At 40.0% G+C, this 26,240-nt stretch overlaps 1 protein-coding gene across 27 annotated transcripts in view; it reads left to right on the top strand.

Annotated features, from left to right (window-relative positions):
* The window catches only part of mical3a (microtubule associated monooxygenase, calponin and LIM domain containing 3a), a 97,307-nt gene extending 72,010 nt beyond the window's left edge, over positions 1-25,297 (top strand). For 12 of the 27 annotated variants that reach the window (XM_032580151.1, XM_032580195.1, XM_032580203.1 and 9 more), the window contains 15 exons: positions 255-317; positions 2,200-2,274; positions 2,812-2,925; positions 3,323-3,402; positions 3,480-5,316; positions 5,399-5,493; positions 6,112-6,288; positions 8,620-8,673; positions 9,988-10,095; positions 11,483-11,576; positions 17,288-17,353; positions 18,884-18,925; positions 20,875-20,974; positions 22,835-22,908; positions 23,681-25,297. In XM_032580151.1, the coding sequence (XP_032436042.1) occupies positions 255-317; positions 2,200-2,274; positions 2,812-2,925; positions 3,323-3,402; positions 3,480-5,316; positions 5,399-5,493; positions 6,112-6,288; positions 8,620-8,673; positions 9,988-10,095; positions 11,483-11,576; positions 17,288-17,353; positions 18,884-18,925; positions 20,875-20,974; positions 22,835-22,908; positions 23,681-23,865 (3,164 nt within the window). In that variant the 3' untranslated portion in view covers positions 23,866-25,297. Of the gene's footprint in view, positions 1-254; positions 318-2,199; positions 2,275-2,811; positions 2,926-3,322; positions 3,403-3,479; positions 5,317-5,398; positions 5,494-6,111; positions 6,289-8,619; positions 8,674-9,987; positions 10,096-11,482; positions 11,577-12,383; positions 12,435-13,161; positions 13,213-17,287; positions 17,354-18,883; positions 18,926-20,874; positions 20,975-22,834; positions 22,909-23,680 lie in introns of all 27 variants that reach the window. The other 15 variants (XM_032580187.1, XM_032580276.1, XM_032580221.1 and 12 more) reach the window with 13 other exon arrangements.
* The last annotated feature ends 943 nt before the right edge of the window (positions 25,298-26,240 follow it).

Below are 26,240 nucleotides of genomic sequence, written 5' to 3'. Positions count from 1 at the left end.
TTTGATTTTGTTTTATATTTTTTTCTGGAATGTTTAATTTTGTGTTGAGCCTTTTTCATGTTTCAGCCAGAGTTGCTGTGTAATGTTCTCCAACCTACTCCCAGTGCACCATGTAACCCCCCCATCTGTTCCTTTGATATTTTTTGGTTCTGCTTTGTTCTGTTGTGTTCTGCTCAGTTCTTTTCCCATGTGTCTAATTGCTTTGCCGTTATTTCCCCCGCCATCTTTCTGTTGTTCTTCTGGTTTGAGCGTAGCCCCCGCCCACACATCCACCCGACACGAGGCAGTGAGGGTCTGGTTGGAGTCGTTGTCTGGAGGTAGCACAGACCTGATCAGGGATTTGTGTTTTTATCTGTCTGTCGGCTGGCCTTTCCCTGCAGCATGCAGAAAAACTCACGAGCATGCATGCAGCGCCGCAGCCAGCGATCAGACCAGCATCTGTATCTCACCAAGCTTCTCATTTCACCCGCTGCCTTCTGGAAACAAGCTTTCTCTTGGCTTCATGTGCGTTTATTTCACAGAATGAGCTGCTGAGCTCTGAAAACGTTTCCAATGTCTTCAAATGTGTTCAGCTTTTTCACATTTTGTCACATTACAACCACAAACAGCAACGGATTTTACTGGGATTTGATTAACAGTCATTTTCAGCACTTGCCAATGATTCACTGTTAGATTTTGGTCAATTAATCGTATTAATTGTGATGAATTGATTATTGAAGTAATCGTGAACTAATTCCGAAATCAAATAATTATTAACTGGAGTATACAGTCAGAGTTTTCTGAAAGAACAACACAATCAGAGCAATAATTAAGCCAAAACTGTACAAAAAATACAGTTTCTGCATTTAAGATGAAAAACCTTCATTATCTGTAAATCTGTTCTACCCAGAACTCCTCTAGTGGCAGTTTTAGCTTCACCTGGTATAAATTTTGGAAAGTCTCCTATTAAGCACCTTTTGCTCTCTAGTTATTAACTGGTTATGTGAAAAAACAATCTTTAAATCATCCCTGCACTGTATTGATGTTCAGTCCAGCAGAAAGCGCTGAGCTGTTCACATGTTTGATGTTAGAAGGATTTTTTTGATGCATCCATTGCTTCACCTGATCCAAGTTTACTAAAGGAGCGCTGTTATTGAAGTTCAGGTAATAAAATGTTTATTTTCTTATTTTACAAAGGAACTAAATTATTTGTTTATTTGCATAAGTGGTCAAATGAAAAATCTGCAGAATGTGTTAATTTTTTAATCTAACTTATTGTCAGAATAATTTATTAGTAAAATATCCATTAGCTGCAGCCCTGTTAATAGTTGGTCTGTCTCAATAACATCCCAATAAAATTCATAAAAGTTTGTGTGACACCATGTGAAGTTTGAGGGATGTGAATATTTTTGCAGAGCCTCTGTATGTTCACTTATGCAGCAGTTATTTCTATCAGACACTGCTGTGGTGGTTCAGATATTAGCAGACCAACTCCTCTTGAACATGCATAAATTACTGGTATGAACCTGTTGAAGTTTCCTTTAATCTGCTGATTAAAAGCATGAATGAGTGAAAAACTCACCGTGTTGATGCACAGCCCGACTTCAGTTGAGATCAGACTCACTAGAATGACTATTTCCTTTCCTGTGCATCCATGCATTCATGTGAACAGATTTAGTTTAGTGCATTTCGTTAAAGTGATGACTGGAGGAGTGGTTGGACTGAATTATTGCATGAAATGCTTATTTTTTGTTTTTTTGCTTCAGGTTTGTTTGGGGAAAGCAGCGTTTCCTGTAATATGCTGCTTTTTAACAGTTTAACAGTTTAGTTTCTGCTTCTGCTTGGATCAAACATAATGGACGTCTGCATGCATCTTCATCACTAAGTTCACTCTGGTTTTCTTTTGTTCATGAATTACAGATGACAGACTGCTACTGTCATCTGTGCACTAAACCTTTCTTTGGCACATCAATTTCCTAGTGCTGAATGGAGTAAAATGAATTCTGGCTTTGAAACCTATCCATGCTTTTTCAATGATTTATTGTTTTTACTTTTTTGTTCAAATTAATCCCTATATCTTGGAGCAACAGACTTTCTGAGAAAAGTTCATTCAGGCTCTTAGGCTGTCAGGGAATTGGAAAAAGTTCTCACCCACTGTTGACTTCAGTCAGTCTGTAACAGCCGGATTTCTCATTTCTCTCCGTTTTGGTCTCATACCAGAACCATGTGAGGATGAAGAGCTGGAAGCTGAAGCAGACAGTCCGGACATGGAGCCCGGCACGGAGCTGGACCAAGGTAAAGAGCCGAAGAATCAAACATGTCCACTAATTTATCTGTTCTTCTTCATATATCAGAATTATAAAAAGGTTATGTATTAAAATATTATTGCTTGTAAAGCTAAAGCATGAAGATACATTGGAAACCAGATATTTACATTCTTGACACAGAATAAAAATACATGTTTTTTATTTTTAAGACGGTGAGAAAACATTTGGATGTCTTTTTATTCTGCATATGTAAATATCTGCCATCCATCCATTTACACCCTTGTCCCTTGTGGGGTCAGGAGAGGGGCTGGTGCCCGTCTCCAGCTAACGTTTCGGGCAAGAGGCGGGGTCACTCTGAACAGGTCGCCTGTCTGTCGCAGAGATATTTGCCAGTGGCAGCAAATAATCACAGAAACATGAAAAGTTGAATAACTTGTTCTACATAAGCTGCAGTAAACGTTGAGTTTGTTCCTTTGCAGCAGCTTCCCTGTTGAATGTGATTGGTCAGATAAATTCAGTCAGTATTTCATTCACCTCAATGATTTCATGTAACTGTTTTGTCCAGATGACATTCCTTCGGATGCAGAAGCTGAGGCTCGGCTGCACCAGTCAGAGCAAGACGAAGCTCCTCCTGAGGAAAACAAGGACACAGAAAGTCTGGGGAAAGACTCCAGTATTGGTACAAAACACAAGTTGTTCAGTCAAGCTGATATACTAGGAGATATTTTACACACTTTGTCTTACAGAAGTATCTTACATCACTGAAGCTTTTCTGTATTTTTCACATTGCAACAATACACTTGAGTGAATTATGTAGACGTTTTAATGCTGTTTGGGGGTGCTAGGTAGGTGACGTCTCAGGATTTTTTTTCAGGGTTTTCAGAGTAAATGGGGCTGAACGCAAATTTGCATTTGTAAATAAACACCTAAAAAACATTGTTTTCCTTTTGTTTTAAAGTTATGAGCTGCTTTGTGTTTGTCTGTCATGTTAACTCCAATTAACTCCATCCAGTTAAAATAGTTTATATTTGTGTGGAGTTAATGGATGATCGGTTTCATTCCTATTGTGACTTTAGACCCAGCCAGCACCAGCTCACTGCTGAAGGACGACATCGTTCTTTCCCCCCTCAAACCGCCGGCTGAGCCTGTCAGCCCGGTAAGATATTCTACTTACACAAAGTTAAAATGATGGGATGTTTTTTTCAGGAACTCTAACTTTCCCTGCTCCTGCAGGTGAAATCTCCCGGCATCCGTTTCTTCCCGGTTCCCTTCTTACCGGAGGAAGAGAAGACAGCTGTGTCCCCGGCTGTCAGGAACCCGCTCAGCCCTTCATCCGTTTCATTTTCCGCTCCCATCCCGTCTCCCGCTCCTGCCGTCACCCTCCCCTCTGCCTCCCCTGCCTCTTCCCCTCCTGTTTCACCCGTCGCCTCTCCGCTGAAGCCATCTGGCCAGTCGCCTGTCAGCTCGCCTGTCAAGTCGCCGCTCAGCTCCCCGATTCGCTCCCAGCCCATTTCACTCCCAGAAACATGCACGCCTAAATCCCCGGTCTTCCCCCACCACTCCATCTGCCCTCTGACAGGAAACCCCCTTTCCCCGATCTGCGCCCAGCCTTTGCCCTGCCAGGAAGCCTCCTCACCTCTGACCTCTGACTCCCCCGTCAGGACGCAGCCCGTCAGCTCAACGCCCGAGCCGCTCAGGTCCGCCGACTCCTCCATTGAGGAAAACGCCTCGAAAAAGTCAGACATCATCGAGGAGTTCTGGCTGAAGAGTGCAGAGATCCGGAAGAGCCTCGGCCTCTCTCCTTTAGACCGAAGCAGTAAAATCCTGGAGAAGACCCCGATACCGGACCCGACCCCTGTGAAGACGCCGTCCACCGGGGAGCCAAAGCCGGCGTTTACCGGCCGCACCGTCATACGCAGACTCAACATCACCCTGGAGGGGCAAGTCATCACGCCGATCGCTCCCGCTCCGGCCAAGAGCGACACAAACCTAACAGCGAACGGTGACAGCTGCAACACGTCGGACTCCACCATGCTCACCCCGCCCTCCAGTCCACCGCCGCCCGTCCCCGCCAACCAGTCTCCGGCGGTGCTCAGGCAGAAGAGACACCAGGCGTCTTGGAGCAACGGCACAGAAAAGCTTCCAGCCGACGCTCCAGTTCCTGCGCCCAGGACGCAGCTGAGTCCCACCCCCGCACCCAGGAAACTGTCGTCCCCTGAGGCAGCGCCACAGACCGCCCCGGTTGTGATAATGAGGGAGAAGAAGAAGCCTCGGCCGGCTGAGGTCAGGAAATCGTTTGTGGAGACGGTTGAGGAGATTCCTTTTGCTGACGACGTGGAGGAGACGTACGATGAGCGCACGGCAGAAACTAGCCAGAAGAAGAGTCAGGCGCCGCCCACCATCAAGCCGCCGCTGCACCTGGCATTAGCCATGGAGAACGGTAAGCCGAACATCCCAGTAATCCCAGTCTCCAAATCCCAGAGGGCCACTCGGTTTTCCCCAGAGGCCAAGGAGATCGCTGAAGAGAGAATCAGAGCAAGAGAGAAATCTGTGAAGAGCCAAGCTCTCAAAGATGCCATGGCCAAGCAGCTGAACAAAATGAAAGAGTCCGACCCAAACAGGAGCGTCTCCCCTAAGATGGCCTGGAGCGCCACTTCGGATTCAGCTGGAAAGATCAAAAAGTCACCCGGATCTCCCAAAACGTCGGCCGTGAAGGCGCTGGAGTCGAAGAAAGAGTCTGTTCCTGAGCGTTTCTTCAGCAGCAACAAGAGTCTGGACAGCTCAGTGGCGTCGTCAGAGGGATCATCAACGGGCAAGAGCAAGAAGCGGAGCTCCCTCTTCTCACCCCGCAAGAACAAGAAGGAGAAGAAAGCCAAAAACGATGGCAGCAGGCACTCTGGCGCCGAGGAGACTCCGCCCAAACACAAGTCGCTCTGGAAGGCCGTGTTCTCTGGCTACAAAAAGGACAAGAAGAAGAAGGACAACAAGTCGTGTCCGAGCACGCCGTCGTCCAGCTCCACCACCCAGGACTCGGGGAAGAAGAGGATGTCGCCTCTGGGGAAATCCTCAGGTCAGTTCCGCGTTGAGAAGTCCAGTGTTTCTGAATGTTTGTATCCTGTAGGTTCATGTTTTCTTCTCACTGCGTTGAACAGACTTAAAGACTCGGAGGAACCTGAGCTTTTCTGAGGACTCGGACCTGTCCTGTGATGATGTCCTGGAGAGATCGTCCCAGAAATCAAAGGCAGATGTGAGTAAAGTTTCACAAATCAGCTCCGTCTGCCAAGCCAGGAAGACTCAGGCAGCAGAGCATTTACACAGACTCACTACGGCACAGTGCCTGACAAAAGTGTTCACACTTAAACTACTTAAACTAATTCAGAAGATTGCAAACAAATAACTTTAATGTTACTGGGATTTCAAGTGATTGGCCAAAACAGAGCAGTGGATAGTTATATTGTTTTTTCTTAATAAAAATGTAACAGTGGTGTGCATATGTATTCAGTCAGTTTAATCTGTTATCCCAAAAAATATTTAGCCACCAAATAACTGAAAGTAGTTTTCCTCTGTTGTTCATACATCTGAAATAAATATAAAAGTCCAAGGGGAGTGAATACTTTAGGTGCTATTCTAACAGAATAATCCAAACATAGTAAACATCAGATGTTTTGAATTTGTTGAAAACGTTAAGTGAAGTATTAAATTTAACCCTCGTTTTATCAGATTATTGTAGAAAATATAAATCACTGCTGATTTAAACTGCCTTCAGTAAATGACAGGAACTGGAATATTACTGTCATACCCACTGTTTGTTTTGAAAAACTCATTTTTTTTCATATTTGTTTTTAATAATTTCTTCCACTCTTAGCGGCACATGGACATCTTTGACCTAGTGTCAGGCATGCAGAAGGAGGCAATAAAGGAGGAGAGACTGGAAAAGGAGAGGAGGAGGGAGATAAAGAGGAAAAAGAGGGCAAAAGAGGGGCAGAAAGAAAGGGAGCCTGAAAAGGAGGTTGGCCAAGAAAAGGAGAAAGACAATGAGGAGGTATTACGCAGCGTAAGGAGAAATGATTCTGAGTTTCAAATATTCACCCCACATGGCCTGGTTTTGGCTTTTAAATCTCACCTCAGGTATTTTTAACATTTTTATAATAAAACCTCAAAATGAGAAATGTTTACCTTTTTCTCCTCAAGAGATCCCAAAACTAATCATGGCACCAAATTAGGACATGGACCCATCTCCAAGGTCTGGAGAAACCCAATAAGAGATCTAACATCTTAATCATGCTTGATTGGGGGAAAAGTTGGGAAAATTCTTCTAAGGGCTGATTTTTTTTCTGTATGCAGGCTGCAATATATCATCAGGTTCACAAAAACCTCACATTTTAGAACAAGCTCTTTCATTTCAATGGATTTGCATTCATCAAGTTGTGAAATTCAGAATGATTCTCCCGCTGCAGCTCAGTCCGTGTATATCCTTGTTTTTCTAGAGACACAGTGGAGTTCAGGGCCAGAGGCATGAATTTTTTAACCATTGTGGAACTATTGACAGGCTCCCTTTTAGTTTTCTGCATTGTGATGACAATGCTAGAAGAAAGAAATGGATATTATAACGGTCTGTGAAAAGTGATCTGAATTCACAGCAGCATGCCTCCCAGGCCTCGTGTCTCACGGGAATCTGATGAACTCTAGTCACTGTCATGGTTGCAGTTTTCCTGTCAGTAGATCTGTTCAGATGTAGGTTTAGAGCTGAAACCATCCGATTTGATCTTGTACTGTTTTATAGTTTGGGGTTTTGTTGTAGTTTTAGATAAAATTACACAGCTGTGAAAATATTTACTCTCCTACAGATTTCTTCTGTTGTTGTCCCACGTAAACGTAACCTGAATAAATAAAGTTTTCAGGTATTAAGAAAACACAGCAATGCAAACCAACCGTCTGCTGTACTAATGTAACCTAATAGCTGCTAGTGATTAACTTTTAGTGAGTCTTTAAAATCACTGGGGTGGATTTTTGGCAGAATTGTTTAAATTCAGCCATATTGAGAGTTTTCCAGGATGCAAGTCGTGTTTAATGCCAAATAACCACAAAAATAAATGTTTGTGTTAAAGTACAGTATATACTTTGACTAGGACACCCCAAAGCCATCTGGAAGTGGATTTGCTTTCATGCTGTTGAGCTTAAAGTTGCTAAATCAAGGCCAGTCAAGGGTCGCGTTAACTGAATATTTTCCGTCTTCCTGACTTCTGATCACTTCAACAGGAGAAATGTTCCCTGATTTCAAAACTCTGGTTGTAATTATCATCCCCATCGTGGCAGCAGATCTCTGATTCATCCTCCAGATCAACATCAAAACCCTGAAACATTTGATCACACACAAATTCAGACGCCACATCTGTATTTTTCTGTAGGTTTGATTTTCTTTTCTGAAATTCTATTAATTTGAGATAAAACCCTTCCAAAAAGTTTTATTTCTGCTCCAGAGAATATTTTCCCAAACGTCTTGCAGCTCATCAAGATGTTTTTTGGTAAACCATGACCAAGTGAGGCCTGCAGAGTTTTACATGTGGGACTGTTGGAGTAATTTTTGCGACAGCTAGACAACTTTGTAAATTTGTAACTTGGAGTGCATCGATTGCAGCTTTCTGAGCGATCACCGATTTTAAAAAGACTGACCTGGTGATACTGATTTTGCTGATACCATTTTTTTATTTTATTTTTTTGCCTGAAAGGTTTCACACAAGTAGATGTGACCTGTTGGGCGGCTCTGTCAGGCAGCTCTCTCACTGCAGAGCAAAAGGGAACAGCGGCTGAGTTTCAGATTGATGCGGCAGTAGATCAGATCCGTGGATAAGATTGGTTTCTCATATTATCGGCCAATCAGCAATCATTCGATATCTAGGAAATTGGGGCCGATTTATTGTTGCATCCATACTTGTAATCTTTCCAGTTGAATAAATGTTAATGACTTAATTCTCATCTGTTCTTTGATTTTTTTTTTTTTGGTGTATATGTTGCGTTGATTTTCTAGATCTTAGCCAACTTTATGCTGTCAGGCAGCTTCTACCTCATCAGGCCTGTTTGGCCATTAAAACTCAACAAAAAAGTTGGGATAATCACTGATAATTCAAGATTTAACAAGGGAGTTAATATTTAAATTTTTATTGAAGAAATCTGTAAGGGAAGAAATACTTTTGTCATGATTCTGTGTCTAGCTGTCCCGGGTTATTAACATTGCCTGTTTTGATTTTTTATCACCTAAGTTGTCCCTTACTGTTCTGATTTTGAGCTGTTTAACATAATCATTAACCCATTTAATCATATCGTCTGTATTATGTCTGTTTTCCTCCCTGTTTTCTGTTTTGTCTTCATCAAGTCTGTTTATGTTCCTCACGCACTGGCGTTCAAGAGATCGTACGCCACAAAGGTAGTAGTATTACATCCGTTCCTGTTGAAAACTCCCTCCACTCCTCGCTCCTCCACTTCCTGCACAGTTCCCTGTCGTAACAAACTGCGTGTTTCTGGTCCACAACTAATAAACGGCGCTCGCTCTGTCACTGCTGGATGCTCTAAAACGTGACTTCTTCTTCCTAAAACGCTCACTCTACTGGTTGCTCTGATAAGACTGCATCTCTGTCTTACTCTTCCTTCTGACGTTTGTTATAAATATTCATCTGTCGTATGGATTTACTCCAGTGAGCAGACTGGAGCAGCTTGTTCTGCCTCGCTGCCTTTACTCCTTTCTTCTGATTTATTAAAGCTTTTCTTGTCCCAACAAGTCATCTGATAAAGAGAACATTTCAGCTTTTTTTTTATAAGCAAACTGTAATTCATCCTATGAAAGAGCAGGTCCAATATGTGGTTTCTGTTGAGTCTGGAAATGTGTGATTTCATTATTTTTCAAGACTAGTCGTACAGAAAAGATGCCGTAGCTATCAAAACATTTCAATTACCTAAAAGATAAAAATTTGACAGAATTTTATATTAATCAATTTATTACAAAAATGGTACCGTCTTTCATTTGCTTGTAAAGGATTATTAATCCGGCACAGTGAAGTGTTAAAAAAAGAATGAGATTAAAGTCATAACATTAACAAAATAAACATGCAATTTTATCAGAATACAAGTTATAAAATTACGAGAGAAAAAGACATTTTAATGATAAAAAATCTTGGATAAGTCCGTATCTCTTTCTTTGAAAAGCCTCATTCGTTTTCACAAAATCCTGATAATAATTTGATGCCGATGAGTTAAATTTCATATTTGTAAAACTTATTCAGAAGTATGACTTTACAGCATGCTCAACATTCCTCATTTTAATTTTTTATATTTTTAACATTCAACATGTTGTTGATGTTATAAAATTACTACTTCATTCTCCTAATATAATAATTTTTTTTTCTGGCAATATTAGTACTTTATTCCGGTATTCTTGTGACTTTATTTTGGTAATATTACCACTTTATTCTCATATTATTATGAGTTTACTTTAATTAGCAATTCTGCAAAGTGTGGTGTTAAAGCTTTTTTATTACACGTTAATTCAAACCTCAAGATGTTTTTCAGTAAATTTATGTTCTTTTAGAAAACCAGTAGATGTCCGGTGAAACCACTCCTCACCCTCCCACCGTCCAGTTTCCCTTCCTGCTGTTGATGTTCTGAAGTTTCAGGCTCCTTCTAAGGCTTCCAGTCTGAAACATTTATAAAAGAGATTCTCTGAGTCATATTTTCTGTTCTTTACCAGAAAACCTACACAGAGGAGGAGCTGAATGCCAAGCTCACACGCAGAGTCCAGAAAGCCGCCCGGCGGCAAGCGAAGCAGGAGGAGCTCAAAAGGCTGCATCGCGCTCAGGTACACGGCTGAAAATGAATTTGTCCTGATGTCATCTCAGGATTTTAAGCTGAATTATCGTAGTTGAGGCTGCTTTTCTCTTCTCTCTTTCGTCTTGATACCATACGGGCTGTTCGGTGTGACTCAGCTGCTGCGGTACTGAGCTCAGCTGCGTGTCTTATTTAGGAAAGTGTTTGGATTCGGACCTTCAGGGTTCTGACTCAGCTCTCAGCTGCCTGCTTCCCTGAGGCTGTTTGGATGTTTTGCCTTGTTTCTGCTCAGCATTGAGTTTTTACTGTGTGTGATAGCCAAACAGAAAAACTTTCTGCATGCTTATATATGTTTATGTCAGTACGTTAAAATTTTGAGAGGCAATTTATTTCAGTAATTCAATTTAAAAGGTAAGACTTTACACATTTTCACACTCACTCCATGCTTTTTTTTTTGAGTTAATTTTAACTATTAAAGGAAAATCTGAAATTCGTCTGCTCAGAAAACTGGAATAAAAATCTGATTTTTAATGCAGAAATGTGAACAGTGTCTGCACTCAGTAGTTGGTTTGGGCTCCTTTTGCATGAATTACTGCATCAGTGCAGCGTGGCATGGAGCAGATCAGCCTCTGGTTCTGCTCAGGTGTTCAGGAAGTCCAGCTTGCTTTGATCAGCTCACCTGCATTGTTGGTTCTGGCATCTTGACAACTGAGTTTACATTGGGTCAGTTTGCTGGTGTTACCATGGTGATTGAAGCTGGTATGGTTCAGGAAGGGCTTAGTGGGTTTTGCTTCAGAATCCTTTCAGGGCTGTGATTATCCCTCTTGCCTCCACAGTTTTTCCTTCCACTAAACTTTCCATGGACCAGCCAGCTTCTTTTGCTGACCTGCCTTTTGTAGTGTTTATGATTCCCCACTGAACAGCCTTCATCCTTGGTGTTTTGTTATGAAACTGACATTTTCATTTTCATCATCACAATGAACACAAATAAACACTTTAAATATATCACTTTGTGTGTAAAAAGTTCAGTTTTTTTAGTTTTTTACTGAGATGCAACCTTATGTATTTAATACCAAACGTTTTATATGTGTTGGGGTAACTGGTAAATTTCGGTCTTAATTCATTGCAGTTGTTGTTGCTCATTTTTTCTCCCATTTCCAGCAGCTTTTTTTTTTTTAAACTGAATTGCCTTAAGTCCCGTTTAAAAAGGCCACTCCTGGCTCAATATGGACCATTAGATCCTCCTCGATGTTTATGGTGGTGATGAAGGACCAGATTGCACTTCACTCCCCCATAGCAGCAGTGGGATGTACTTTGAGGTGGATTTATTTAAATATGTGAAATAAGTGCATGTGAATTGAATATTTGGCATATTGGTTCCTTCCTTTGAGCCGTTAATTCTTGATATGTCTGCGCAGATCATCCAGAGGCAGCTGGAGCAGGTGGAGGAGAAGCAGCGGCAGCTGGAGGAGCGGGGTGTAGCCGTGGAGAAAGCACTGAGGGGAGAAGCAGGTAACAACTTATTAAACTTTCATGCTCGCTCATTTTTACAAGCTTATCTTTTAAAATCACCACAAGTTCGACATGACATCGCAGTTAGAAAGCTAATTGCTGTCACCACTTTTATTATTTGCTTTTTATTAATATTTTAAAGGGATTTCTTTCATGCCTGACAGTTAAATCTTCTTTCACAGTTGGCGTCCCACTGGTTCCCCCTCCAAGACCTCATTTTATCTTCATGTCATTATCAGTTAAACCTTTTATAGATGCTCCAAAGGGAATAACATTGATATCTGAAAACCCGTAAACCACACAGTCTGCTGATGTGGTCATGATTCTCACTGCGCTGAAAGACATGTCCACATTTACAGTTTATTTAGTTCTACCAATGTAAAATCATGTTGGCAAGTGGCTATCACAGACAAATAATCTGTAACACAATTTATTATTTCCACTGTCTAAAGGGCGTATAATCATCATTTTCTTTTCAGTTAGCTTGTAGCTCAAACGAATTATATTCCAGGAGTGTCCTCAGGTGTCCTGGATGTTCCAGGTGTGTCCTTGGTTTGAAATAGCTGAGCTAGCTCCTCAGCGTCCCCTCAGGTTTTAAAGGAACCTGCAAACAAAAAAAAAAATTTAGTTCAAGCATGTTGCAGCAGGGACTCCACCAGTGTTTTGTTAACTCTAATACTAGCATAATATAAAGTTACTTAAATCTTTTCCATTTTCCAGAAGCCAAATTTATTTCTCCCATCCAATATTCAGACAATCGAATGTTGCAATGTGTTTTAACGAGTGTACTGCTTTACTCTCTTAAAGGCTTGTATAAAGGTACTTGTACATTACCCAAACAGCACAAAAGAAGATCAGGTATTAGATTTACTTGGGTTTCTGTGTTGCACTGCACTGTCATGTGGACTCCATCTGTGGTGACACACAGCAGCAGTTCTCCATCTCCAAACATGTTGATCTCTGTTTGTTCATCACACGTGTGCCATCGTCAAAGTGCAGCGCTGCATGCGATCAGGAGAATGTGTGTTCCCACATAGATTTGTCTGTGCTCAATCTGGATGTTTAGCCTCTCGCTGCCTCTCAATGAGGAGAGTTTCTGATCAATCCAGTTTGCCAATTAGAACTTTGACAGCTTCTTCTGTTTTAGAAGAGTCTCTGCAAATATCTTTGTGAAATTCTGCAGACATTTGCTGAGATTTGTTTGGAGCCCTCTGAAGCTTATCTGTTATAACTGGTTTTCATAGTTAGTTTGCCATCCAAACTAACCTCAAACTGAATTTCTTCAATGCATTTGACTCTAAAACTGAACCCAAACTCACCCCCATAAACAGCAATACAGCAAATCTATGCAACACTCTGTTTATTATATCTGGAAAATGCAAGTTTGCGTTGATTCCTGCACTGCAGTACACACTGTGGTGCGTCCTGCCGAACTCTCTTTGTTCTGAGCGTCGCTGCAGCGTGTCTGTGTGTTTGCATGACATGCTGTTGTTGAAGATTTTTGGTTTGTGTGTGTTTGTGTTTGGATGCCCAGTTTGGGGTCGTGTAAAGTAACTCCTATCTCTAATCTACCCTGTCATTGTAGACTATTGGGGAGATTCTAATTACAGTGAAATCCTGGACTTGCATCTGGGCGGTATGTATTTCAAATCTGTCGCTTTAAAACTAATCCAGTAGCTAACCCAATCTCTCCTTCCCCTACTTGTTTTACTACTTGAGCTTTGTACCCCACGTGTCTACCTTTAGTGTCTGGTGGCTTTTTAGCCTTTGCACCATTTGTGCTCCTTAACCCCTCCGCCTTCATCCCTCACTGGGTTTCTATTCGGGACACTTGTAACACCAGAGATCAGACACTGTTTTTATAAAGATCATGAAGTTATGAATAAGGAATGAGGGAGTAGAAGATTAGCTGCTGTGTCAGTCCTTGTTATGCAGATTGTTCAGTACAGACTGCAGCAGAAACCTGAGCAACATGCATAAGGAAAACCATACAACAGCAAAACACTAAATCATTTTCTTATGGCTGTAAAACTGTAGAAATCTATTTTAAACAGAAAAGGAGGCATTCCCCAATGAGGATTCGTTTTTGTCCCAGTCTGAAATTCATTTGAAGTTGATAAATTTATTGCAGGTTGAAAGCCATAAATAAATGCCATAAAAACACATTACAGTTAATCAAATTCTGAGCAGAGTGCAAAGCTCCTGACATACAGACATATCCATAGTTGAGGATATGTCAACTATGGAAAGTTTAGAGAAGAATGCTTCTAAAGTTAGAGCTATGGGTTGGGAAATGTCAACTATGGTGTGAAATGCTGCAGATATTTGCTGAGATTTGTAGGTAGAATAAAGTAGAAATTACTGTTATTATCCCACAAAGTGAAAATTCAGCTGCAAGACATGTAGGATCACACTAAAGGTCCAAAAGTGTTGAAAATATATAGATAAATAACAAGATGAACAATAATAATAATATACAGTACACGATTATAACACATAATATTGTGTATTTATCAATAGAAATATCATACTCGCAATCCACAGGATGTGCAAATGAGGTTTTGTTTACTGTACATAATATTTATGTGTTGAACATTAAAAAGACAACAGAGTGTTTAGAGTATCAGAAAAACAGATGTGCAACAACAGCAGAAATAGTATGTAAAATGAGTAAAAGCAGAATAAATGACTGTATGAATGCCAGCAGGGATGTAAACACTGATTTAGTTGGTTATAAAGTCTCACAGCTGCTGGGAGGAAAGATCAACAGATTCCTCAACATTTGGCATCATGATGGGTTAGTTTGAAGGTAACTAACCCATCATGCACAACATGAGCAGTAAAAATCATACCTCTAAGGCTTACTGGAGATCTGCTGGACAAAATCACAGGCAGGAAGTTTTGTCATAAACTCATTAAAAAATTGCTGATTTTTTAATCAGCCTCCAGTTTAATACTCAGGAGGAGAGTTTTACTGTCTAAACTCTTTCAGCCAATCATGCAGCAGCCACACAGTCAAAGGTTTCCCGCTCAGCAACATAAATGTGTGTATTTTTCTGGGTCTGTTTATAATAGATGCACTTTTTACAACCCTGTTTGCCCCAAACGGCTCTGAGTTTTGGATGCATATAATTCCTCTGACAGGATTGGTAAAAAATATATCTACTTTTTTACCAATCCTGTCATGGACCGACAGAAGGGATTGATCTACAGATAGGATTGATCTTTTCTTTTCTTTCATCATTTTAAATTTTAAAACAGGGAATTGCAAGCCTTATCTTTTAAAGAGATTGTTCAAAAATAAATAAAAAACAAACTATTTTACGACGGGGATTTTTGATACATGAGCTCTAAGCTACCTGTTTGGATTGACTTTAAAATTAATATTCTTGTGATTAAATATATCCAATTACTCCAGTTTTCCAGTTTGTTTCATCTCAGCCTTCCGTTAATTCATTTACATATTTAAGATAGAATATGTACATTGGAAATGCACATGAAACCCAGCCCTCCTTCACATACACACACACACACACACACTACAAAAGTCTTATATAACCTCCATGAACTGACTCCTACTAAGCTGCTGGCCTGGCTCTGTGCTGCTGTAGTTCTGCTTTATATCCCCAACAGTTGCTTCCTCATACCTGCTCAGTCCCTTTATTCCCAGAGTGTTTCCGTTGTGCGTCCTGATAGATCGATGTTTTAACCCTTTCACGGCGGCGGCTGAGTCTGAAGTGTGGTTGCAACACGGAAGCTGTCTCTGTTCGTCTGGGTTGAGACTTGATGTTGTGTCTGTTGTTGTCGTCTTGCGGAGGAATCCATCTTTTTCTCTTCATGTGTTCTGTGAGCTCAGCAGTGTTTTTTGCAAGAGGCCAGTAGTTTGATTTTGAGTCAGGGAATTTCTCAGCGAGAAGCCGGAGACGTGTGTGTTTCCTCTAGTTTGCACGATATTTGTGTGTTTTCATCCCGCTGCTTATTGACAGGTGAATGTGTGGAGATTTTAAAGGTGAGCATTTTAATGTTTCTCGCTGTATCCGCTTGACCAGAGGCGTGCTGTTTCATCTCTTTAGAACCAGCTTGTTTTCCCATTTAACTGTTGGGCTCATGCACTATGCATGAATGCTGAACAGAGTTTCTCTTCTGGTTCCTATCGCACCAAGTCAACATCATTTATAAAACACTTCAAAAACAGCAGAGCTTTAATAAGAGTAAGAAGAATAAAAAAATATTAGAAATGAAACAAAATAGTTAACAGTTAAACACAAGTGAAAGTATCATTATGAGAGCAAAAGAGATATAGGTTAGTTTGAAACCCAAACCAAAGAGGTGGATCTTAAAATAAGGTTTGTTTATTTGTAATGAGGATGCATTGAATAATTTGGAAGTCAAAAAGTTTATATCTGAATCCCTCCAGTTTATCACCAGTAAACACAACAATCCAAAGAAGATATTAAAATAATGGAACTGACTGTTGAGCTATAGGAGAACCAGGACTCACACAGTTCACTCTGTTACCAAGACAACCGAACACCGGTTGCTACGGAGTCGGTAGTGTACGTAGTTGATTTATTGGTGTTATATTTTAGCCCTTCAGGTGATACAGGAACCATTTATTTGTTTTCCTCTAGATTCTGTCACCTAAATGTAGTTTTCTATAAAAATGTAATCAAATAAGTTAAGATAAGTTAATTATTCCTGTTCAGATAAAAATCTATTGAGCATGCATTTCCAAAAATATTTGCATAAAGTGAGGAAGCCATTAAAAAGCCATTAGGACTCCAGTCTTTCCAAAGCACATATTCTAGTCTGCAGCTTTTCTCTTTTTCTCTGTGATAGTCTCTTGTCATTAATATCCAACATTCAGGCCTTAAAACTCTTCAACCACCAGCCGTAAAACCTGCTAACTACGTCCCACACAATCAGCTCCGCATCCTTTTTTAATTGTCTGAGCAACATGTTTTACCTTCATTATTTGGACTTTAATTAAAGGAGCCCATGCTGTTTACAATAGTTCCTCTTTTTCTTTGGAAAAACTCTTCACTGAAAGCAAATTAGAAAAATAAATCCCAATTTGCACTTCAAAAGTCTCCAAACTTCAAAAGTCTGGCAACACATTAGTGTGGGTGGTCTAAACGTGTTGAAGCAGGTATTTACTCGGAGAGGCTCTTTAAAGACAAAGCAATTATCAGTGTGTGTATGAACGCCATGGACCCTGGTGATCAGTAATGGCTGGAGTAATGGTGTTAAATTATTTTATGTGCTTTGATAAACACTGACCATATGTTGTAGGCTATTCCCGTTTTATTACTGACAGGGAGCTGTTACCTAATTGAAGTTTATCTGCGGAGCTGTAAATGGAAGATCAAACGGGAGGCTTATTTTTTTCCAGCTCGGTCGTCTGGATTTGTTGTTTTCACTTGTTTCCCTTCGGTGTTTTTACCCTTTTTCATTTTTCACACCACAGCTTATCTCTCCCAGCTCTTCTCTGTAGGGGATTGGTCTTCTCCTCCATATCTGTGTCCTCTGTTGACTTTTCTCCTTGATATTTTCTTCTGCACCGCACCCTTCTCTTACCCCTTCCTTCCCCTTCTTTGTGCTTTTGTGGTGTCCTGTTCTTTCTTCTACATTATCCTCTCATGCTTCCTTCTCCCTGGCTTCTGCACCATCTGTGTCCCTCCCTCTCATTATTTCCCCATGTCTTGTGGAAGTTGAGCCCTTTGTGGGGATGCCTCGTCGGAGACCACTCTCCCTCTGCCCTTGCTGTTCCTCTGAAGGTAACGCCACCTTGCCGCATGTTTCCAGAGTTGTGGCAGGTCGCCTTCTCAGCCGTAAGGCTCTCCAGCTCTGGGTTACTTTGTTTTCCATAATGTATGACCTCAGTTACTCACATTAACAGAAACAATAGCAACACATCAGAGTACCAAACATTAGTGGTGATGCTGCTAAAGTTTAAACATATCAGTAAACCAGATGTAAGGAATGCTAAAGAGGAAATGTTGTCCAAACTGTTTGCCCCAGTTGGTGTTTATAGCAGCGTAAATAACGTGTTGGGAACCGACCTAAAAATCAACTGGACTGATATTACCAGAAACATGAAGAATTTTATTGGTTTTATGTGACAGGGTATATATAGTTGCAAATCTACAACTTTTGTCTAATCTAAAGTATTGCTGCAACTAGCATTTATTTTAGTAATAGATTATTGATTATTTTGACAACTAATTGGATTAGAAAGAAATCTAATTTTGCAGCTTTGTCATTTGACCATTTAAACTTATTTTATTCAATATTAGAAATACATGAAAAATACAAATAATTCCTTCTTTAAATAAAAAAGCCTTTTCTTTCCTAAAATGCAATAATAAATTATTCTTTTAAGGTATGCTTAATCATTTGTAGCAGAGGATGCGTCTGGAGCTGAAAAACACTCTTAACATCAACGTGAAAAGTTCAGCCCTTTAAGTAACGACTGCTGGTAAATGACTAAAAGATCTTCTAATAGTGTCTTAAATTTCTACAGTCGATAATTGTATATTGAACAAACACCTTGGTGGCGTTGCTATGCAGCTGTCTGCCATGTCCTCCAAAATGGCCGACGTATGATTGGAACCACACATTTAACTGTTATACAATGAGGCTTAATTATATTATTTTTACTGTAAATGTTCAACAGCAATTAAACTTAATGCAACTTTGAGTATTTCTCAGCAGATTTAAAATGTTGGCTGAGGAAATATTTCCCTCCTTTAATTGTGAAACGCTGCAGTCAAATCAAGGGGAAAACTATCCGGACATGTTTTCAATTAACAGCATGTTTCTTTTTGCTGTTTGGTTAATCTGTATTTATCCCATTTTTGTTCTTGCTGTTGGGAATTGTGCCCTTTAAATATGCATATGCTTTCTTCAATATGAATACCTGGAAGCTCACAGACAAGTGTGTATTTGAGGACTGAAAAGTTGCATGCTGTGACAGTTTGACATTAACAATCAGGTTTTACCCAGAGCAAGTCTTAAAATTTAATGCGTCGTCTGGTTTGTCTTTGTATCTAACAGCTGTGAGACGTAACTCTGCCTGAGCTTTCAAAGTGTGAGGAAACCCGTGTGTTTCTGTGGGTTGTTTTTGCTGTTTTGTCCCAGATTTGAACAGTTTGTGCTGAGGGTTGATGGTGGTGGAACTGTTCTGTGGTTTAGGAAAGAAAAAATGCAGACGTATGTTAGAAAGATCAGTTTTGATTTGGTAATTGTTCTGCTTTCAGTTTGAGGCGCTCTTCCTCAGCTGTGTCCGTCTCTGTTTCTGTCAATAGCTCAGCTCCATCCTGGAGACCACAGCCATGCCGTTTATTTGTGTACGAGGTTTTTCTTTTTCCTTTTCTTTTTGCAAGAGTCTCCTCTAACCCAGCTAAGTATGTCATGCTGCATCAAGGATTCCCTTCTGGTGTTTGATTGAAACTGCTTGGCTCCACCTGCTGCAGGGAGATAAATGAAAAGTTTCATCACACCAGCATCAGACCTCCCCAGGCATGCTGCATACACCGGTCTTCTTTGCAGAACAAAGCAGGAATGAAGTTGGAGATTGTGGCTGTTCTGAATGCAGTGCATGATGCTGGTGGCTCTGACCATGCTTTCCCCTGAGGCAGACTCAATACGAGAGCCGAGTCATTTCATGAACATTTTAAACTTTAAGTAGAACATGTGCAAAGAGTGGATGGTATTTCTTACTTTCTGCCCTCTAACTGCTGAGCATTAATGGGGTCTAAAAATGGTTTTGTTCCAAGTTGTGGGGTTTTATGTGAAACATTTGTGGAAATTTTACATAGACTCTACTTATTTATTTTTTTCTTTTAAGATTTAGGACGGTAAATAATTTCCAGACTGGTTCCACCTTCTTAATGTGATGCAGCTCCTGTAACAGCTCTACTGGAAAACAAACAGATTTGTTTGTGCGAAGCAAACTAGTATTTTATATTCTTCAGTTTGATTTAACAAAAAATGTAAATAATTTTCAGCTTTTGAACATCTAAAGGTTTCGACTAGTATTTAGACTATTCTAATCCACTTTGACAAAATGATCAGTTAATCTGCAGAAGAATAACCCCAGATCATGATGCTACCACCTCTGTGTTTCACAGCAGGTATCGCGTTTTGCTGTTTGTCTGCTTAGGATATTTTTTTGACCTTGTAGCCCAAAAGGTCGGACCATAACTTAGGCTACGTTCACACAGCAGGCCTTGATGGATTCTGATTTTTTTATTTTATTTTATTTTTTGTGTGTGTTTGTTCTTACTACTAATTAAATGCAACTGCAGTCAGACTTCTGTGTGAACGGGTTACGAGCCAAATGTGACCCTCACGCGCAGAAGAAAAACATAAGTGTCACGCAGCAGCGCTGTGCTTACGGAAATAACAATGGATTGATTGTAAAATTATTCAACAACGGGAGCCGAAAACATCGTCACAAGATAATAAGAACACGAAGTAAAGCTAATAGAAAGAAAGCACAACTAACAGCAACGACCTTTAGTGGAGCATTGACTGTATGCATCATATCAACGACGTAAAAGTCGGATAAATGACAGTTCAGACTGCAGGTGCTCTGAAAACGATTGGATATGTATCTGATTTAGTCCCACATATAGACGTGACACAGGGAATCTTTTGGGGGTGTAAAACGGTCGGTATTGGGCCGTTCACACTGACATGATTTGGATTCGTGTCGCATTCGGCTGTTGCGTGAAGGTAACTTTATTAGCCTGGCCTCAAAAAATGGCAGCCATTTTTACAGCAGCTCTTTATGTTTCCTGCTAACACGTTTGCTTATTTTGAGTTGAATTGTAAATGTATCTAAGTCACTTTAAAGGTGGAAAATGTTTGGAAATTATTTATTGTGGTTTTTATTTTCTCAAAAACATGCAGTTGATTATTTTCTTGTTCTTTTCAACCTTTTAAGACTAAGTTTGAAAAGAAGACTGAAATCTTCCCAGGAGGGGCAGCTGTATGTAGCACACTGGCCAAACTGGGTAACACAAACTCAACATTGCAGCAACAGGGGGTTGTGTGTGTGGGTGAATGTGGGTTGTTTGCTTTTAGTGTGTACACTAAGCAGAAGTGTACACATACACTACAACCATGGGCTCTTCCCCCACTCTGCGTGCCATCATTGTCATGTATGGCCCGACTCAGCACGCTGGTGTCAGTTCCTCCTTCCACCAACCATTCCTCAGCAAGGACACCCGGCTTGGCTGTCTCTGTCTGTCTGTGTGACTTCCTGTCCTCACCTTCTGCTCCCGTCCTCCAGGTATGGGCAAGAAGGACGACCCGAAGCTGATGCAGGAGTGGTTCAAGCTGGTGCAGGAGAAGAACGCCCTGGTCCGCTATGAGTCGGAACTCATGATATTGTAAGTAAATTATTGTAAAAAAACCTATTTATGTAATTAAACTGTTTTGCATCCACAGAAGATACAGTTTACACTGGAATATGGCAACTGTTTTTTGTTCCTCTTTTTTCATTTTTTGTTTTTACTACCTGACATTTTTTTAAATTAAAATCTTATTGTGCTGTTGTCATTTTACATTTTACAACACCACTCAACAATCTCAGACCTGAGAAATTAAAGCATTTATGGTTGTTGCAGGTCTAATGTTATGCATTCAACATGATGTAAAAGTGTTTCTAAGCAGAACTGTTATTCATCATTTTGAGGAGAGTTATGAGGGAATTTTATGACTCTACATCAGCTTTGTCTAAGCTTTTTTTTGTCCCAAAGGCCAAAATTGGGAAATTTAAGCAACTTACGGACCACAACATTCATTAAATTAAAGGCAAAAATGTGTTTTTTTGTGATTTTTTTATTTTTATTTTTTTGGTTGTTTGTTTTACTTCCTCAACAGAAAACAAAATGTTAATGAAATCTGTCTTTGAATGTCCCCTAATTGTTAAAATAGTAAAAATTCTCCACAAATCTCTTCTTAATAAAGAGGTTTGAATGTAAAATACATTCTCATGGGAAATCCAAGTCTTCTTGTCTGCAGTTTGTCACAAACCACCAAACATACGGAAGAAGGCTCTCTGCTTTTGGCCCCTGAAAATCACCATCCCAGTGGTTAAACATGGTGGTGGCAGCATCATGCTGTGGGATGGTTTTCTGCAGCAGGAAGACGGCTGCAGAAGACCTGAGATTGGGATGGAGGTTCACCTTCCAGCAGGAAAACCACCTGATTCATGTGTTAGAATGGCCTACTCAAAGTCCAGACCTAAAAGTAAAGAAATACATTAAAATTTGCTGTTAAAATGTGACAAAGTAAAAAAAAAGTACAACATTGTTTTTTAAAAATATGGTTATTTAAAGGAACATGTATGAACTCAATGACAGCAGAAGAAGAAATTTTCAGGTTTAATGTAATTTGTGTTTGATTTGTTTAAATTTTCTCCAGATTCTGATTTTTTTAGTTTTATTAGTCTCAACTAAAGTTTCTGGTTTGAGAAGAACGGTAGATCAACGAAGCCTTCAGACGGCTCCAGGTCTCAGCAGCCGGCTGCTAATGTCTGCAATAATAATAAAGATGTTTCACTGTCAGCCAATAAATATCATCTTCCCCGGAGTCCTGAACCGGGACGGCTCAGCAGATCATCATAAAACCGTCAGGGTTTATTCTGTTCATTTTTTATCTAATCTCTGCTTTCTTTTATGAGAATACAATTCCACTTGCTATCTATTTACTGAAGTAACTGTATTATATTATCAAACAAATTCATTGAATTATGATGTTATCTTGTTGCATGTTCTGAAAGCTTCTGGATCAAGCATCTGTCTTGCTTTGAAGAACTAATAATTGTTTATTGAATTTAACACAAGTGAGTAAATTTGCTTGGAATCCGCTGGATTTTTACGGCCTGGCACAAGTTTTCACATCCTCTGAATTATTCATGTTGAAACCACAAACTTCAGTTTATTGTCACTAGATTTTATGACAGAACAGTGTAATTATTCAGAGCTGGGAGAATGTTCTCCACCCAATCTGAGCTTGAGCTGGAGAATTGATCTGCAGCAGACAAAGTTTCGACTTCCATCACACTTTCCAGGTTTCATTTCCAAAATGGTTTTGCTCTACTTTGTGTTGATCTATTAAATAAACTCTCAAAACCATAATTTGAAGTTTGCTCTGCTGATCAGATACATTTTCTTTTTAACTTTTTATCATATTTTGTCATGTTAAAGCCTCAAACTTATTTCTTCTTCTGTGATTCTGTGTCAAAGTGCCAGAGAGCTGGAGCTGGAGGACCGGCAGAGTCGGCTGCAGCAGGAGCTCCGGGAGCGGATGGCTGTGGAAGGTGAAAACATTAATGCTGGTTATCTGAAGGAGATCTCACTGTAACACTGCAGACAAATATTATTGTTTTTAATATAATGAGTTAAAACAACATTTCATTTCCTTTTGGGGTCAATAAAGTGTGTTTAATCAAATTGAATTAAGATTAATTTTATTTAAAATAGAACAGAAAACAACATATTTAAATTATTTCATAGTTTTTAAGCATCTCAACTTATCAAATAAATGGCTTATCATTTATTTGATAATAGTTGGTATTTTAATCTATTGAGATTAGGGCTGCAACCACTTTAGTAATCAATTAACCAGGATCAAAACAGATTTCTCATTTAACCACCTCAACCTTTTTTATACAATATTAAAATACATTAAAAGAAGTGAATAAACATATAGTTCAGTTATTTTTAAAATAAGAAAATGTCAGCATTCCTGTAGTAAATCTGAACCAGGGGAAGCTGTAACTGCCACTTTAGGAGTTTTGGTTAAATCATATTTAGATGATCTTATATGCAAAGTGTATATGTGTGTTTTGTACAGTTTGGGTTTAATTACTGTGTTTTCAGTGTTTTTACAGCAAATTGCCTGTTTGAAGTTTGTATAATACTTCAAAACCATTAATCAGTTACTAAATTAGTTGACAATTATTTCAATAATTGATTCATCACAATTAATCAGATTAATAGTTTCAGCCTTAATTGAGCTGTTCCTGGTTTGTTGATCATTTCCTGAACTGTGGATGTTTTTGTAAATCTCTTTCACCTTTCTCTCCTCAGACCATCTAAAAACCGAGAAGGAGCTGGCTCAGGAAAAGCAGATCCTGAATGAAATGCTGGAGGTGGTGGAGCAGCGCGACGCCCTGGTGGCCCTGCTGGAGGAGCAGAGACTTCGGGAAAAGGAGGAGGACAAGGACCTGGAGGCAGTCATGCTCTCTAAGGGATTCAACCTGAACTGGGCCTGAAAGCTGACACACAAACAAGAAAAACACAGGGTTTGTCTCGTCAAGCAGCAGCTCAAACTCCACTCAAGTTGTCTGAAGATAGACACGAGCAAACGATCCGGAACTGTCACACCTACAGCACCGAATGTGTAGATATGTTTCCAACACAACAAACACGCCGCTGCTGCCTCCGACACTGACGCAGCGTTCCCAGATCCCCGCCTGAAGGCGGTCCAACTTAATCACTCTGCAGTTGGGTTCCTCTCCCTCTGTGTGGGAGGAGAGCCGAGTTCATATTCACTAGTTTATCATCGCAGCCTTGAAGAGGATCCTTTCAGGCCCCGGGGCCCACAGGGAGGATGTGTGGAGACTTTATAAAGGGAAGAATCAGTTCAGTCCTGCTGATGTAAAGAAATTGTAAAGTTTTTGTGTATAAATGTGTTGAACAACATTTTCTGCAGAGGTGTGTTGAAACATTCAGCTGCCTTTCTCTCCAGTGACAGAGTGTTTATCCTAATGAACCACACACCCCTGAACGGCCATGTTTTTGTCCTCCTCTACTGTGTTTAGTGAGTCAACACTAAGAATTCATTAACTCTGGCCACCTTTTTTAGTTCTTTTTTATATTTCTATGTTTGCTTTTAAAAGATGAACACTTTTTTCCGTTGCCCAGGATCTCATTATCTTCTGCATAAGCCCCCTGCACTCCTAAGCCATTGTGTGTCAGTAATGCGGCTGCAGGCTCATGCAGCAGAGCAACTTGACGTGTCTTTAATCATTTCTCAGATTCGATAACGCCCGGCCTCTCCGGGAGAAGCGCCGTTTTACGGTAAATCACACTGACAGTTAAAAGTTTACAGAAACGCGTTTGATTATCGGGTGGCTATTGATCGCGCTGCGGGAGGCGGGACGCGTTCGGCTGGTGGAGGGAGCAGAGTTATCGGTGTGATCTCGTTATACCAGCAGAGGTCTGGAGTTCCTGTCACTCACTCTGTGCCACAGGAAGTTCTCGGTTACACTACAGACGAATCGTGGCTCATGCTGAATATTTGAACAAGATGCCTTTTGAAGTTTTGTTTTCCACGCTACTTACTCCACTACTCCAGTTTTTTGTTTTTAAGGTAGGACTAAGTTTTTAAATCTATTCTGCTTCATGCAAATCAGTTAGAAAGAATCCAAAAATGTTAAAAGTGCAGCAGAGGGTACGGTTGAAAACCCCGACGTGATCAGTGGATACAGTTACACAACTTTAAAGACTGTTGTTTTTCGATGGCGTGTGAAACGTTTGACGTGATTGTACTGATATTTATTAACGTGTGAAAACTGTACCATATGTAAAGAAAATCCTAATTTGTAAAACTGTTCTGCTGACACATGGACTGCAATGTAAATGCTTCATCATGTAGCTAGAATGCATAGATGTATGCAATAAAACAATGCAGTTGTTCTTTTACATGTTTGGGCCAGAACTCTTGATTCCTTAAAGGGACGGGTCCAGTTGTGTGGGGAGGGGGTAAAAAAACACAGATGAATGGACGTCACAAATTAATTTAACAAACTGCTAATTCTGCTTTTTGTGAGGTTTGGTTGTTGACATCATGAGAGCGGTCAGCTGACCAGTGGAGGAAATTACGATGGCTGATCGACTTTTGGCAGATTTGGAATGGAGCCTGAAGCTTTGGGAGTTTTTGAGCTGCGATAACTTCAGCTTCATGTTTTTATCGGTGCTGAGGATCCAGGATCCTCCTGGATCCTCCTGGATCCTCAGTACCTTGAGAATCCACAAGGTGCTGAGGGGCACAAAATATTCAACTTGTAAAAATCATAACATATTTTAATAAAAATATATAAAACATTTTGTTATAGATAAACAAAAGTAACATTTTTTGTGCTGATGCTCACAGCTGGGAGGGAGAGAAACGGGATGAATCACCTAAATTATTTTACTGTTGTAGACAAAAAATAAAGTAGCAAAGCATCATTTTTCATGCAGTTATTCACTATTAAAGCAACAATGTACTCCTAGGAACAAATGAGAAACATGAAAACTGATTAATACAAAAGCAACAGAGTCAGATTCTAAATTTACCTTGAACAGCCGACATGGAGTTTATTAATCAAAAATAACTTCCTGTGATAAAAAGTAAAAGACTGAGAATTTTATGATTTTAATAAGCTCTTAATGAATCTTCCACAGGAAAACAAAACTTGTTGTGATTATATAGGCCAGTTACCGCTGTCGGGCCTCTTAGTTGTTTTTTGGGTTGGCAACATGCAAAAACATTACTTTATATAATGAGCCCTAGTTCTGTTGCTGCCATTCATTCATTGCGCTTTATTTTTCCCTCCTTTTATTCCCACTTGAAATTAGTTATTTTCATGAATTTTACTTCCCA

Source organism: Xiphophorus hellerii, chromosome 2, assembly GCF_003331165.1.
Source record: "Xiphophorus hellerii strain 12219 chromosome 2, Xiphophorus_hellerii-4.1, whole genome shotgun sequence".
In the NCBI taxonomy this organism is placed as follows: domain Eukaryota; kingdom Metazoa; phylum Chordata; class Actinopteri; order Cyprinodontiformes; family Poeciliidae; genus Xiphophorus; species Xiphophorus hellerii.
This window is presented reverse-complemented; position numbering and strand designations above follow the sequence as displayed.